Source organism: Tachypleus tridentatus, chromosome 10 (genome assembly GCF_004210375.1).
Source record: "Tachypleus tridentatus isolate NWPU-2018 chromosome 10, ASM421037v1, whole genome shotgun sequence".
Taxonomy (NCBI): domain Eukaryota; kingdom Metazoa; phylum Arthropoda; class Merostomata; order Xiphosura; family Limulidae; genus Tachypleus; species Tachypleus tridentatus.
Genome location: NC_134834.1, coordinates 129,704,201 through 129,719,878, shown reverse-complemented (window position 1 = coordinate 129,719,878; position 15,678 = coordinate 129,704,201). Strand labels below are relative to the sequence as shown.

Here is a 15,678-nt window from a genome sequence, read left to right as displayed (position 1 = left end):
TCTACTTGTTTCTCCAATATAGAAGTCGTGGCAGTTATCACATTGTATTTTATAAATAATGTTGGTGTGGTGTTTGTCAGTGTAGTTTTTACGTAGTATAGACCTTAGTTTTGTGCCTGGTTTTTGAATAAATTTGGTATTAACTGGAATGTTATATTTTGTTACTAGTTTTTGCCAAATGTTGGTTATTTTTCTGCTGATGTCGGGAATATATGGTATGCAGAAGTATATGGTTTCGTGATTTTTTAAATCGTGGGGTATATTTACTTTTGTTAGTTGATTTTGTTTTTTGTCTAGGTGTGTGCGTATAATGTTTTCTACGGTGATGTCGAGAAACCCACTTGTTGAGAAATTTATATGCAAAAACGGCTCGTTTGGGTTGAGAAAATATTTTACATAGAAGGTCGAAACGTTGTTCGCTCTTCTATGTAAAATATTTTCTCAACCCAAACGAGCCGTTTTTGCATATAAATATTTTCTACGGTTTGTGGAAAGAACTTGTTGATGTTGACGAAGTATTGTTTTATTTTACCTAATTCGTCGTTAATTTTATCTGGTGGGCAAAGTTTTATGGTTGTGTTTATTTGGTTTCTTAGTATGTTGAGTTTTTGTTTTGTTTCATGTACTGAGGAATGTATAGTCCAGTATGGGTGATTTTTCGGTAGATTTCTATTTTAAATTGTGTATCGGTTCTTGTAATTTTGAGGTTAAGAAATGATATTTGATTGCTTCCTTCTTGTTCACATGTGAAGTTAATGTTGGGATGTATAGAGTTAATGTGATAGAAAAAAATTACGTTTGTGCTCTGTAGATGTGAATCCCGCAATCGTGTCGTTTACATATCTGTACCAGTATAGTGGTGGATGTAATGCTGTGTTAATTGCTTGTGTTTCAACTTGTGTCATAAACATATTGGCTAGAACTGGTGATACTGGGTTGCCCATGCTTAGGCCATTTGTTTGTATATAGTTGTGGTTGTTGAACATGAAGTTTGTATTCATCGTTATGAAATCTATAAGGGTTGCTAATTGGTTGCTGGAATGTCTATTGATGGGTTAGGGTCTCGAATATAGAGTTATAACGCTATCTTGCAGGCTTCGGTGGTTGGGACTTCTGTAAAGAGGGATATGGCATCGAAACTGGCCATTAAAACTTTATGATGAAGTTGATTGAGATTAGACTTGAAATTAAAAGTCTTTGATGAATGAGCTGGCTGATGTTACATATTTGGAGAATGCCCATGCTATGTATTTACCAAGAATGTAATTAAACGATTCATATATGGACGTTATTGGTCGTAATGGACAATCTGGTTTATGAGGTTTGGGGACGCCGTATATTTGTGATGTGCGTGAGTCGGTCTTGCGAAGGTAGAAATATAGTGTTTTTGAAATTGTGTTGGATTTTTTTCATTTTTAGTAGTATTTTGTTTAGTTGCGTTTCGTGTGCATTTGTTGGATTTGTGTGTATTCGTTTAAATTTGTTTGTGTCTGATAGGATGTTCTTCATTTTTTGTATGTGTGCATTCGTATTCATTACGACTATAGCGTTTTCTTTATCTGCTTTTAGAATTTTTATGTTTTTGTTTTGTTTTAGGTTTTTAATTCCATTGTTTTTACTTTTCTGTTTTGTGAAATTATGTTGATGGTTTTAAGAGAAAATTCTTTGAAAAAATCGTTTAAGATGTTTTAAGGTGTTTCTGGAAAATATTAATTTTTAATTTTTTCTGGAAAGTTTGGTTGTTGGATGTCAATAAAATTGTCGAAGTTGTTTTCTTTCTGCTGGTTGTTTTCTTGTTTTTGTTTTCTGTGGAAAGTATCACAAGTCTCTTGGCTAGGTCTTCTAAACATGTTTTAATTTCTAAGGTTGGAATGTACCTAGGTGATATTGCAAAGTTCAGTCCTTTGTTAAGTAGATGTATCTCGTCTGTGTTTAATTGTCGGTCGGATCTGTTAATTATGAGGTTAGTCAACGGTTTGTTGTGTTGGTGTCTTTTCAATTGTTTGCATCTTAGTTTTTCTAGTCTTTTGTTGTGACAGATCTTTTTGTCCCTGTCATTCTTAGTGTTGATTTGGTTTATGTTTCGTTGTATAAGTCCGTAAGTCTCTGGTTTATTACAGCATGCCAGTCGATGGTCTAGATTGATTTTGTGTTTAATTTTTGGATAATGTTTACAGAAAAAAACTACTTAAAGCCATGTTGAACACGAAATACAAAGAACTACATTACCATTTATTCCCGATATCAGCAGAAAAATAACAAACATTTGGAAAAAGCTAGTAACAAAATATAACATTCCAGTTAATATAAAATTTATTCAAAAACCAGGCACAAAACTAAGGTTTATACTATGTAAAGACTACACTAACAAACACCACACCAACATTATTTATAAAATACAATGTGATGACTGCCACGACTTCTATATTGGAGAAACAGTAGAAAAATGAAAACCAGATTCAAAGAACACAAAAAGTCACCTTCACACGTTTTTGAACACTGCAAGTCAAATAAACACAACATAACCATAGAAAACACACAATTACTAAATAAACAAATATAAACAAACGCAAAATTAAAGTCTTACTTACACAATAACTCAAGCCTAAAATAAGCCAATACAGAGGAACACCTTTATACCTATATTAATATATATAATCAAACATCTAAGCACGCCCTCTACATTCCCACACTCAATTACACAACCCCCTTCAAACATGTGGTCAGCTATCGGTCAGTTACCTCTTTCTTTCTTTGTGAACCTGACGATGACCGAAGAAGGTCTAAACGTTGTTCGCTCCTCTACATAAAAAAAAACAACAATTCAATCCATACCAGCCGTTTTTACATATATATTTTTCTCTAAAAGTGGGTTTTCTCGTCATCAGGGATACTTATATTTGAAGTAAACAATCACTGAAACATACCGTGAACATAGGTTGTACAACAGACGAAGTTTTGAAAACCTTAAAGAACAAAAATATCTTGAAACTGCATTATTTATCTTTTTTAAAATAAATACATGTATTTATATAGTATGATGACACGTTAAATTGTTTCATGTAGACTTATCTTGCCTTCTGTCCAGTTTTGAAGACAACGTTTCGGACTCGATGCTGAATTTTTCAGCATGTAGTTTTGAAAACTAAAGAGAAGGCAAGATCTCAGGTCACACTAAAAACTTCTTTTCAGCCACTTTAAATATTGATAGGTATCCAAATATAATATTTACCTTTCTTCTGCAAGTATAATTGTAAAATACTTGTGTATATTAGTAATATACAATCACTGAAACATACCGTGAACATAGGTTGTACAACAGACGAAGTTTTGAAAACCTTAAAAAAAAAACCTACCTGTTCCCACCGAAGTCCCGGGAATTCTTTCGCAAATACTGTACTAGTGCCAAAGTGTGCACCAGGTAATATAATTCCTACGCCCAATGTCACCCACATCTTTAAGGGAAGCATGGCGTAGATCAAAAATACAACAAACGCTATCTCCCAGACACCATCGGCCGAACTTTGATGTCCTCCCCACGTGCCGATACCCCATGTGCTATCAGAGCCAACATTCACAGGGAGGCTTACAATGCAGAAAGTTACAAGGAAAAACATTATAGCGTAACACAATGCTAACAGTTGACTGTCTTTCATATACTTTGTGTATGAAAATATCAACAGACCAATGAAAATGATGCATTGTAATAAAAAATAGAGGTTTGCAAAGGTGGGTGAACGAATAAAGATAAAATGTAACACTGTAAGCACAGCACTTAGGAGAATAAATAACACCAACACACTAATAATAGAAGACTGCTGCATCTTGAAGATATATCGTTGATACAATGCTTCAAGTTCGTCATTCTCGAATCTTCTTCTGTTGAACAACCGGGAAAATGCCACCTTTCTGTGTGTGTTCATCGCCTTCACAGAGTGATCCATTTTGGAGTGACCCGGTTAACTCTTGCTTCAGTATTTCTGGAATGAAAGATAATTACTTCACTTTTTAAACCTATTTAAGGAAAACAGCTTTTATTTTTATTTTTTTACTTTAACCCCCTATTGTGTCATGATCCCCTACTCTCGACCCAAATATGTGTTACATAGACTTTGTTGGAACTATATTGAAGTGTTATAACACATGAAATAACGGTACAACTTATATAAGACCTTTGACGAGCAGTAAACGACACTCACTTTTATGTCAACATGTCATTATTATAGGATTTATTAATCTAGCTGGTGTTGTTTTAATTTTTATAAATATTTTGATGTTTCTATCTCAAAAAAACGTACATTAACCCTAGCCTTGTTTTTTTTTCTACAAATGGAAACAGTTACATTAGATATGCTGCTCTTCCCGATTTCTAACTTTCCTGTATGATGTTAAGTAACATCAAACGTTATCGACGACTTTAAACCTACTTATGAGATGACTCGCACCAGGCAACGTGTTTTAATTCCTTTGTGAGTAGCGTTCTAAAACTAGTCGGTTCCGCAAGGCAAACTACAGTCGCTTGGCAGCATTCCAATTACTATGCCCTTACCGTTTTAGTTTGACTCTCCAACATTGTAGATGAGGGAATATCTCCACTATCGTTGTTTCAATAAATTTTGCTTTGTTCGAGATATCAAATCCTATGAACTCATTCCCGGGTCCGTAGTTCAACAATATTTCTGTTTAATCAGCTACTAACTTCTATCAACAATCGTGAAGAATCGCGTGCTTCTACCACGATCCTGTTCACCACAAGAATGTCTTAGTGTGAAATTGGAAACAGCGCCGTCTCGCGGTCGTTGATCAAGGCGAAATACACCTGTGACGTATCTCGTGCTGCTAGCTATCGAGAATATAAAAACGCAGGCGGGTGTGTGTGTTGTCTTTAGAATATGTCGCCAAACGACGGATGAAAGTTGCTGGTTTCTATTTAAAGATTTTCCAACTGATGATAATCCTGCACATATCTTGTTCAAAAGTTTAAAATTACTGACACGATGACCATGACAATTGGGTTTTTCCCTTTGCCTAGAATCCTTCCTTTTTCATTCTATTTTTGAACGCTGTCAGTATTTTTTGGAAACATTAACAAGATAATTGAGGCAAAATTCGATAGCTTTAAAAATCTTCATCCTTGAGACTATTTTAATTGATACGACGTGACAACGCCAAAAGAAGCAAAATGAATAGCTTGTAATTTAATGTTGTTCTAACAGAAAACCGATAAATCAGCAGTTCTGTGAAGAAACGAAAACTACGACGGTGAGGATGGCAATCACGCTGTTATCTGGACATTCATATTTTGCATTTTATTTATACTATAATGTTACACAGATGGACAAGAAAAAAGTAATTGAAATCCCCATCATATTCTATAGTATATATATCCCTTCTGTCTGCCGTTTATATCACAAGTAAGATATATTCATGAATAAAAGCAGCTTCCTTGTTTTAAAAAGTGCTGCTGTCATCGTTATTTTGAAAGTTATTACCTGTTAATGTTCCTTTTTGAAAAACTTTTCTTTCCAGAAAATATAATATCTATATGTTTGCATTCTTAATGTGTGTTTTATGTAAATAACTGTTAGACATAAGTTTTGTATACACTTATTTAATAATGTAATATGTGCAGGTACTTTTGCAAGATCTGTATATATTATTTATGAAAAAAAGGTTTATTTGTAATTTGTTTCCGGCTTTAATTTCCATTTTCCTTGCGTCTTTCTTTCTAGGCGCTTGTGTTTGAATTTGTATCAACTTATTGTTTTATTCTTTTCTTTCTCTCTCTTTAATTTCCATTTTCTTTGCGTATTTCTTTCTAGGTGCTTATGTTTGAATTTGTATCAACTTATTGTTTTATTATTTTCTTTACATCTCTTATTCCGATCTAGGCTCGGCATAGCCAGATGGCTAGAGCAGTTGCAGATTCGTTTCTTTGTTACACCAAACATGCTTGCCTTTCAGTAGAGGGAGCGTTATATTGTACGGTAAATTCCACTATTCGTTAATAAAAGAGTAACCGAAGGGTTGGTGGTAGGTGGTGATGACTAGCTGCCTTTTCTCTAGTCTTATACTGCTAAATTAGGAACGGCTACTGCAGATAGCTGTCGTGTAGCTTTGTGCGAGATTCACAAAACAAACAATTAAATATTAAGATCTAAGTGCTAGTTCTTTATACCTGATTGTGTATATTTTTCTCTCGTTATATCAATAATTTCTGTTACACATGCAAGCTTTCAATTGTTAAGGAAATCTTATCCACATTATGAAACTGTCCATTTCAAGAAATAGCTTCACGTCATGTAATTGCTTTTACTTTGGTATTAAGCATATATTTCTGGACTATATTTCTGCTATACGTTTGGATAACTATACAGTTAAGCTTTGATCTCAAGATTTAAATAGTATAGGTGCCTTATAGGTTGTGTACTGTATGTCTCTGGAATGAGGGATCGTGCGCGAAACCGATAATGCAAGGTGGCGTCAGTAACTGTGCGGCCCCAACATTGGGCCAGCATGCTTCGCAAATCAACACTTGGGCAATGAATGCTTAAGTCTATTTTAGGTTACTTGACTTCACTTGTTTTCTTGATATTTATTTTACCAATGCTACTAAGTTTAGCGATAATGTGAAAAGACAAAATGTAAATATAGTGAAGCTAAAGCTATTGTCAGAAAACCCGATTTGATTGACAGGCAAACAAAATAATATGAGTAATAATACAGTATCAAACTATTGCTGTGTTACATGAAAATAAGCATAGTTTAAGTATGTTGGTACGAACCTTATTCTAAGTTGCTGAATAAAACAATATAATTGTAGCTATTGAATTAAAATAATAATTAACTTCTGTTCACATTTAAATATGTATATTTGGCAATGTCACTAATGTATTACATGGGTGTGCCAACTACGGGCTAGTTGAAGCATTTTATATTTTTCACCCTTTTCAGTTCTTGCTCAGTTCTCAAGAGGTGTGGTGTAAGGGTCTTGAACCAGCTGAACACATTTGGAGCGGCACCTGGTTTTACCTGTCTCCTTTGACAAATATGTGAGTTATGAAAAACAAAAGTTGTAACCTAGAAGTAGAAAATATTTTCCTATTGAACCATCATGTATTGTGGATATGCATTTAGCTTTCTGTAATGTTACGTAAAGTGTAAGAATATATAATTTTATTTTCATACAAAACCATTGTCAGAGTTAATGTGTAGTAGACATACAGTTTGTTTTAGTTGGAAAGTTTATTCTGTGATGACAGACAGTAAAACTATGTATGTGTGATACTTTTTATTTACAAGTTTTTATTTACATATACTAAATACAACACATCTGTTTTAAGCTGTAGCGTAGTGGTATGTGAATGTCATCACAACAGGAGACAGGCAGTTTAGTTTTCAAACGTTTTGTAATTTATAAAGTAAAGAAACTTTAGTTACTTGCTCCTTATGTTTCATTATGGTAATCTAATTGGACAAGTATATATGGCAGGTATTATTACATTGAGACTATGCCAGTATCTTATAAACTAAAGTTTTCTTAAATAGCATACTAGTATATCTTGAAGTTTTGTCTACAAATGTTTCAGTAAGATTGTTAAATATGTGATTTTTACATATATTAAGAGTTTTATATCAGGTTATGATGAAATTTGAGTTTTCTGAATCAAAGAGAGGTTTGTTACAATCTAATACTCAGGGTGTGTTATTTAACCATAAAAGACTGAGCTTGACATTTATTTATAAACTAAGAAATTTTCGTAAACAGTATCCTAGTATATTTTGATATTTTGTTAACAAACATTTCAATATGTGTGTCCGAGATTTTACTTATGTGTGCTAAAGATATTATATTAGTCTATGATAAGAAGTGTATTATATAAGAAAATCGCAGAACTCTAGTGATTTTTATATACAGTGGTACCTCGGTTCTCGAACAATTCGGTTTACGAACATATTGTTTGATAAAAAAATGTCTCTGTTGTCAAACATAAACTAGGTTCCCGAACCAAGCTGTCGTGGCCCGAACCCCCGAAATAACCCGACTGATGACCCGAACGACCCTTCGACGATTTTTGGCTCACGCCAAGCTTGCCCAAAACATTTTACCCCCACCTGTCGTTAAAATCTGCTGTGAACGTTCTCGTTTTTCTTTTTGTTCTTTTGTTGTTGTTTTTCTAAATATTCTGATTAAATAAGCCACCATGGGGTCAAAGAAGGATAATGAAAGCAACAAACCAAAAAGAAAAGTTGTCAGAGCCACAATAGAGATGAACAAGATCTCATAGCGAAGTATGAGAGTGATGTTTTCGTGTCTGACCTTGCTACACAGTTTGGTATGGCGAAGTCTACAGTCTGCACTATACTGAAAAATAAAGAGGTCATCTAAGGAGCTGATTTGCAAAAGGAGTGACAGTGCTTGCGAAACAAAGATCACAAACAATGGAAGAGGTAGAAAAACTGTTGTTGATTTGGGTAAACGAAAAACAGTTAGCTTGTGACAGCATTTCTAAGACCATCATTTGTGAGAAATCAAAGCAGTTGCATGCTGACCTTCTGAAAAATACCCCTGGAACGAGTGCTGATACAAGTGATGCCTTTAAGGCTAGTAGGGGGTGAAGGAGTTGGTGGAAGACCACAACACTGAGCTCACCACGGAAGAACTCCAAGACCTTCAGAAGGAGCAGCAACAGAAGGTAACTGAGGAAGTGTCTTATTATACAGGTATAAATAAGCAATATTTTTATTTAAAATGCTTTATAATGCGTAATTTTTGGAGGTCTGTAACGGATTAATTTAATTTACAGTATTTTTTATGGGAAAAAATGATTCGGTTTTCGAACAGCCTTCTGGAACGGATTAAGTTCGAGAACCGAGGTACCATTGTAATTGATAAAGTATAAATGAAAGAAAATTCGTGTAACGGAATATAATTTCAAAATGCATATGAGGAAGTGTAACTAATTTGAAATTGTCGAAGAATAATTATTTTATTTGTAACTAAAGTTTCTTTGGTTTTATGACTGTCGAATAAATTTTCGGTATTGTGATTTTTTATGTATGATAAAACAAGTATTTACATTAGTTATTAGATAAAAGGGCAATCTGACTTTCAACTGCTGTTACCACCTAAGAATAGAGAAGTGTCAAAGTTTGAATGAAATGTTACTGGCCAAAAAATTGAATTTAATTATTATTTAATGGTTTTCAATGACATAGAATTATGGATGCAAAGTTTTACGTGTTTTATTTGCATGGTATGATTTAAAGCGAATAATCTGAATAAAATAGTAAATTTTGCTATTTTAATTATTAGTAAATTAATTGTTTAAAAACAATATGTGACGTTCACTTAAGATAGTGACAGCCTATTCTTTCTAACCATTGACAACGTTAAGACAGTTACGTCATCATTGTTCATTCATAACATAACTGACCACGTGATCATCTTTGACACATGTTTGTGATCGGATTTATCAATTAGTTTCATTGTTCCGAGAATTTTTAATATAAAATATGAATAATCAGTAAGTCATTCAGTTATTATTTTTAGTTGTACCAAATGTTAGTTACTAGATAAATCACATAAAGGTGAAAGAATTTGTTACAGTAAAATTAACATGTTGAGTGGTGTTCTCCAAGGTATTTTAGACAATTAGTATGTTTTGTGTGTAATTATAATAAATCCTGATTGAAATGTTTTCGCAAACAAACTCTTTATCCTGTCTGATTTTAAAGCTCCATAAAATAAACTTTATTGATACTGTTTAGGAAGATCAAAATTGGCTATATATTATAGAAACAATGTTTGAAAACATGAGATAATTATAATAATAACGAAATCTCCCATATTTAAATAGAATCTATATTTCATTTTGTTCTAAGCCAACTGATATAATCTGACCATTTGCTATATGTCAGACGTAGTATGCTGTAATTGTACACTGACCCATCAAATATTGAGAATATGTAGGTTAGCGTTTTGTATGACTATGTAATGAACTTACATATGTAGTGACGGTATTTCATCACTACATATGTAAGTTTGAAACCTACAGTTTAATTAATTACAAAAAAAATGTACTTAAATGATGTACGTCACTACACATTTAATCATCTATTTTATATATATTGTAAATGCATACCTTGTAAAGGTGTAAGGTAATTGACTTTTATTTTAATAAAAGTTTCTGTAAATATATATATATATATCGCACGTTTAAGTAGAATAAAACTTTCGTTTTATTTTGAATGGACTGAAACCCTGAGAGTTTATCGGACACATTATAAGCTTTATATATAATCACAGAATACTGTTTTGTAATTTATCTATAAAGTGTAATAATCAAATAATTATAATACTGGTAATATTATTTTGTGTATTTGAAAAACAACTATGTTCAACTGTACATAAAGTTTTGTAAAAGTTACAAAGAAACATGTAATGTTCTTTTTTAATATGACTATGTGAAAAGGTCATCAACTGGTTAAAATGAAATATCTCTCAGCCCTACACTACACATGTGACCACCTGAAACCTTCAAAACAATCTTGTTTGACGTTGTGTTCACACTGATTATGTCTGACCTTTGTATTTCTTAAACTTTTGTTTCCATAATATATGAGTGCGATTTGCTATTAGTGTCTTATCTTCAGATAATCTGAAAGTTCCGGTATTTTACATAAATAGCCTTGATAATCTGTGTTTGTGTGTTGGTCAATATCCCCAAGGAGAGAGCTATATATTTGATCACATGTTGTTGCAAATAACCTTCTCTATGCATATTCTAGTTTGACATCAGATACAAGTTATAATAAAAACATGAAGAAATTTGTATCTCTATTTCGTGGTAGTGGCCAGTCTGAAAATTGTGGTATTTTAAACAATAAACATCAGTAATTCATTCATTCATTATATTTAGCTGTAGGGTGATTGTTGATTATGTATGATTTGTGAAACATTCAATGTTCTACAGAACATTGTCTGAAAGAAACTATGAACAGATTATAAATGTATTCCATACTTTCACAAGTTTTGTGTGTATTTGGAGGAGATCAGGGTTACTTTTAAAATGGACAAAGTAAGCAACCAGTTATTACTTTTGTTGCAAATAATGATTCTTAACATAATTCTAGACGTTCATGATTGGTGCTGTCAAACTATATTTGTTCAACTCTATGGTAATAATAATAATGATAAAGTATATGTGAAAAGTCCGCCTTTGTAAAACATGGATAAATTACTTTGTCACAAATTAATAAAAGTGTTATTGCATAATGTACGTTTTACTGATGAGGTAAATTTTGCATAAAATCAAAGTATAAGTTTTAATTTTTGTATGATATTGCCATTTTTATGGTGACATAAACATTTAGTCACGTACTCTATATATTGAGTAAGATATAGTTATTTCAGATAGGAAATGTGATATTTCAGTACTGATAATCTCTCATTACTTGACTGAGTAAGTTTTAATTACGATTTTGTCATTGTAGGAGATAAATGATTAAGAAATTTAATGTTTTGTTTTTAGGACTCCACCTTTGTAGAACATGAGGGAGAGCAACATGTGAAAATTATTTTGTCACAAACTAGTGCAAACTTTAATTATTGCGTAATAAATGTTTTACTAATGATGAAAATAATTGTATAAGGTATGAGTTTTAATTATTGTATAGCATTGCTCATTGTAGGGCGATTTCAACATATAGTAATGTATTGTATGCGTATAATAATGCCTGTTATTATGATTTATATACAAGTTTTACAAACTCACAAACAATAGTGAGTTTTCCATCCGATCTGAAACTGAATATTTTATCGATAGAAGGTTAAGGGGTTCGACTCATGATCTAAGGGTAGAGGTTTCGAATCTCCGTTGCACCAAACATATTCGCCCTTTCAGCCATGGAGGCGTTAAAATATGCGGTAAATCCCACTATTCGTTGGTAAAAGAGTAGCCCAAGAGCTGGCGGCGGGTGGTGACGACTAAGTGCCTTTCCTCTAGTCTTACACTGCTAAATTAGTGACAGCTAGTGCAGATCGCCCTCCTGTAGCTTTGTGCAAAATTCAAAAACAAATAAACTTAAGGAGTAAACTATCTCTCGCTCCTCACACGTGAGTTTTTAATCGACGAAGATACGTAATGTCTCAAAGCTTCCGAGGTTTATAGTATACTAACTGTAGCAAACCAACAATATATGAAAGTGCCTCTCCGCATGTTGCAATGGCTACCTTTTATAACCATTAGACGAGGTTCTCGAAAGCTCAGTTGGAAATAATACTGGCAATCTCTACTACATACAAGCATTGTTAATTTTTACATGAGAGAATATTCTACAAATTTAGAGAATAAGTGGGATTTTCGCAATAAATGTTTAACAATAAGTTACACGCATTTCTAAATATATATTAAACTGAAACAAACATATATATATATTAAAATAAATACCTCTATATATAAAGCTATTTATTATTAAGTAGCTTTAGTTCTACCTTGTTGCGAAATTCCATTCTATATTTAATGAGATCGGGATTATTTTTAATAGATGCAATTTATTTTTATGCGGTTTTATTGTGCACATTTTGAATTTGTGTCGGGCCCAGCATGGCCAAGTGTGTTAAGGCGTTCGACTCGTAATCCGAGAGTCGTGGGTTCGAATCCCGGTCGCACCAAATATGCTCGCCCTCTCAGCCATGGAGGCGTTATAATATGACGGTCAATCCCACTATTCGTCGGTAAAAGAGAAGCCCAAGAGTTGGCGGTGGGTGGTGATGAGTAGCTACCTTCCCTCTAGTCTTACACTACTAAATTAGGGACGACTAGAGCATATAGCCCTCGTGTAGCTTTGCGGGAAATTCAAACCAAAGTAACAAATCTTTGTCTGTAATATGCACTTTTTAGAGGCTAGGTTTGCTGGTATATCTAACTTCACCAATAGTTTAGAACATTTGTCGAGTTTCTTTCTAACTTTCTTCCTCCCTCCACTCCACACACACACACACAAAGAAAATTAAAATGTTACATTTTATTACTGGCAGGGGCACGCCGAGCTTATGAAACAACGTAATCATTCCAGGTTACATAACGTAAGGTCACGTTACAAAACCGCGCATAAACGTCAACATTTTTGGCAGATACCGCCTTTTATCTGCATCTAGATATTGATGCTAGTATAAGGGATGTCCCTAACCTTTCTAGCGGACTCATTTTGTTAAATAAATTAAAAGTGCTGGCTACCTATATCAGTATAATTTTCCACACATAAAAAGCTGATATTGCTAACAAAAATAAGATAAAAGTATTAATGAAATTACTAAAATGTAATTAAAATCACTCATGCACGTATGTTTTTTATTTATGTAATGTATATGATAAGTAACTTAATCACGTAACCATCCCAGACTAAATGACATTTTAAGGTCTGCAGCCGTACGAAAAGTTCAAACACAATTTACTTATTTTTTAAATTGGCAGTTAATATCGTAAGTTACAAACTTATTTTATATCGTTCGTTTCCAGTGGGATCTACAGTTTTATGTTTTTGCCTGATATAATTTTCAGTGTAAAGAACTTTCAAAGACAGGCATCAGTTGTAAGTAAACTCCAGCATTAGTTAATATGATTAAATGCATTATTCACAGGTGTTGTGGTTTAATTGTTTTAGTGATTTATGTGGTTTTAGGATCTGAAATAAGCAAAGTCATTGACCAGAAATCTGTCATATAAATGCTTTAGAAAAATGAATTAAAAATATGGAGTGCAATCGATAATTCGTTGGTTTAACATGTGCTTTAAATATTTAATTCATAAGTCTACCATGAACTTTTAACGTTTAACTCTTAAGTTTATCAATGTTCCTTGTATTTTGGCTCCTCTTTATCAGAGACTGCCTTTATTGGCTGCAATCGAAAAATTAGCTCTTACCGTTGGTTGTAATGACTGTAACTCTTAAACTGTGTTTAATTTTTATAATATCTGGAAATAATTTGGTTGAAAGGTGTAAAGAAAGTAGGATGGAAAAGCGTATCAGGACCTCTATCTCGAAAACTTTTAGTATTATCAAAGTTATAAAAGATCATAAATCATTCAAACAAAGTTGTAAACGTAAGAAAAGGCTTTAATTTTTAAATTATGTTTTAATATTAAGAAAGATTAAAACACAATCAACACACTAAAAATCATATTATTAATAAAACCTTGCTGGAAAAGTATATTCTAGATTTTTAATTTTCGAAATTTAACACACTTGTATATTTTTATTAATTATTTGTAAACTTGAAACGCTAATAATGCAGTTTTTATTTCTCAATATTTTTTTCCTTTAAAACTGAAGCTTTCAATTTAAGACACACTATAAAAAAAGGAATAAGTTGAAGTATTGAAGTGAATAATGACAATGACTATTTCATTGATGACCATTTTTATTATGCATTAAGCAACCTTTGTTTAGCTTTCAAATAAAAAATCATAACTCGTTTCAGTATGTATCAAAATTACTTATGCGTCTGCGCAAATAGCCCTCGTGTAGCTTTGCACGAAATTAAAAACAAAAAATTAAAAACAAACTTATGCGTTTTGAATGAATTTAAAAAAACTATTAAACTCAAAGTGACAGCAAAGAAAAACGTTCAAGTGATGGATTTTTCGGTTTTATTACATTATTCAATTATCCAATATCCACTACATGATTTTGCATTTCATTGCTACAATTTCTAATTAAATACATTTTAAAGTATCTATAACACTGATAGTTTGCAGTACGTTTGTAACTATGAAATAGTATAGGCGATGAAGAACCCTGGAAACGGTTTAAAGCGTTAACAGAAGGTAAATATAGAAAACCAAAAGTTGTCCAAAAACACCGCCATTTTAAGAAATGGATAAAAGGAATGTTTTATATGTTCGTTTATCACATTCACATCGTGACCCTCACGCAACGTATAAAACTAATGCATTAACGTTCTCACGTTACAATGAATACCACTTTTATTCAGTTACATAGGATTTTAACAACGTATAAAATACGAAATATATATAAATGTTTCATTTGATTGAAATACACTGTTTACTGCCAAGTTATAAAAGTTTTAATTTTGACTTTAACATTTTTTGTACGTTAATACAGGAGAAACTGTTCATTTTACGTAATGTGTTAGTTAACTGGTATTTTATTCTTTCACGTTATTTTTTCCATTATTCTAAACAACTTCTGAAGAGTTATCAAAACAATGAACATCTGTTGAAGAAACATTAGAAAACAAAGAACTTATGCGTCAAGGCATGATTATGCATTTATACCTTTTAAAAAGCAGTTTGTAATTACGTGTCTATATAATTAAGAAACGGTGTGTGCTTGCGTGAGAAGCTGTTTAAATTTCTTTAAATTATGCAAAAATGAAAATTAGGAGTATGGAAAACTTCACCATCTGCATAAGGGAGTTTTGTTCGTAGTTAAGCACAAACCTATACAATGGTATTTCTATGTTCTGCCCCACAGGGGTATCGAAACCAGGTTTATAGCGTTGTAAGCCTGCAGACATACCGCTATACTACTGGGGGCGCATAAGGGAGTTTTGTTTTTGTAGATACTACTATACATTGCAAAGGGAAGGGTATTTGAGGAATGATTTGTCATCCCTCGGAGCCCCATTTAAGACAACACTGTTCATTTGTT

At 32.7% G+C, this 15,678-nt stretch overlaps 1 protein-coding gene and 1 long non-coding RNA gene across 8 annotated transcripts in view; one reads left to right on the top strand and one right to left on the bottom strand.

The window, feature by feature from the left end:
* Positions 1–4,764, bottom strand: part of LOC143230300 (adenylate cyclase type 1-like) — a 128,165-nt gene extending 123,401 nt beyond the window's left edge. For 3 of the 7 annotated variants that reach the window (XM_076463565.1, XM_076463568.1, XM_076463569.1), the window contains exons 1-2: positions 4,550–4,764; positions 3,357–3,980 (exon numbers count right to left, since the gene is read on the bottom strand). In XM_076463565.1, the coding sequence (XP_076319680.1) occupies positions 3,357–3,944 (588 nt within the window). In that variant the 5' untranslated portion in view covers positions 3,945–3,980; positions 4,550–4,764. Of the gene's footprint in view, positions 1–3,356; positions 3,981–4,298; positions 4,460–4,549 lie in introns of those variants that run through there. The other 4 variants (XM_076463572.1, XM_076463566.1, XM_076463567.1 and 1 more) reach the window with 4 other exon arrangements.
* Positions 4,765–4,892: 128 nt separating this feature from the next.
* Positions 4,893–14,273, top strand: LOC143230301 (uncharacterized). The gene is made up of 3 exons (XR_013016379.1): positions 4,893–5,414; positions 6,955–7,052; positions 11,535–14,273. It is a non-coding gene; the product is annotated as an uncharacterized LOC143230301 (long non-coding RNA).
* The last annotated feature ends 1,405 nt before the right edge of the window (positions 14,274–15,678 follow it).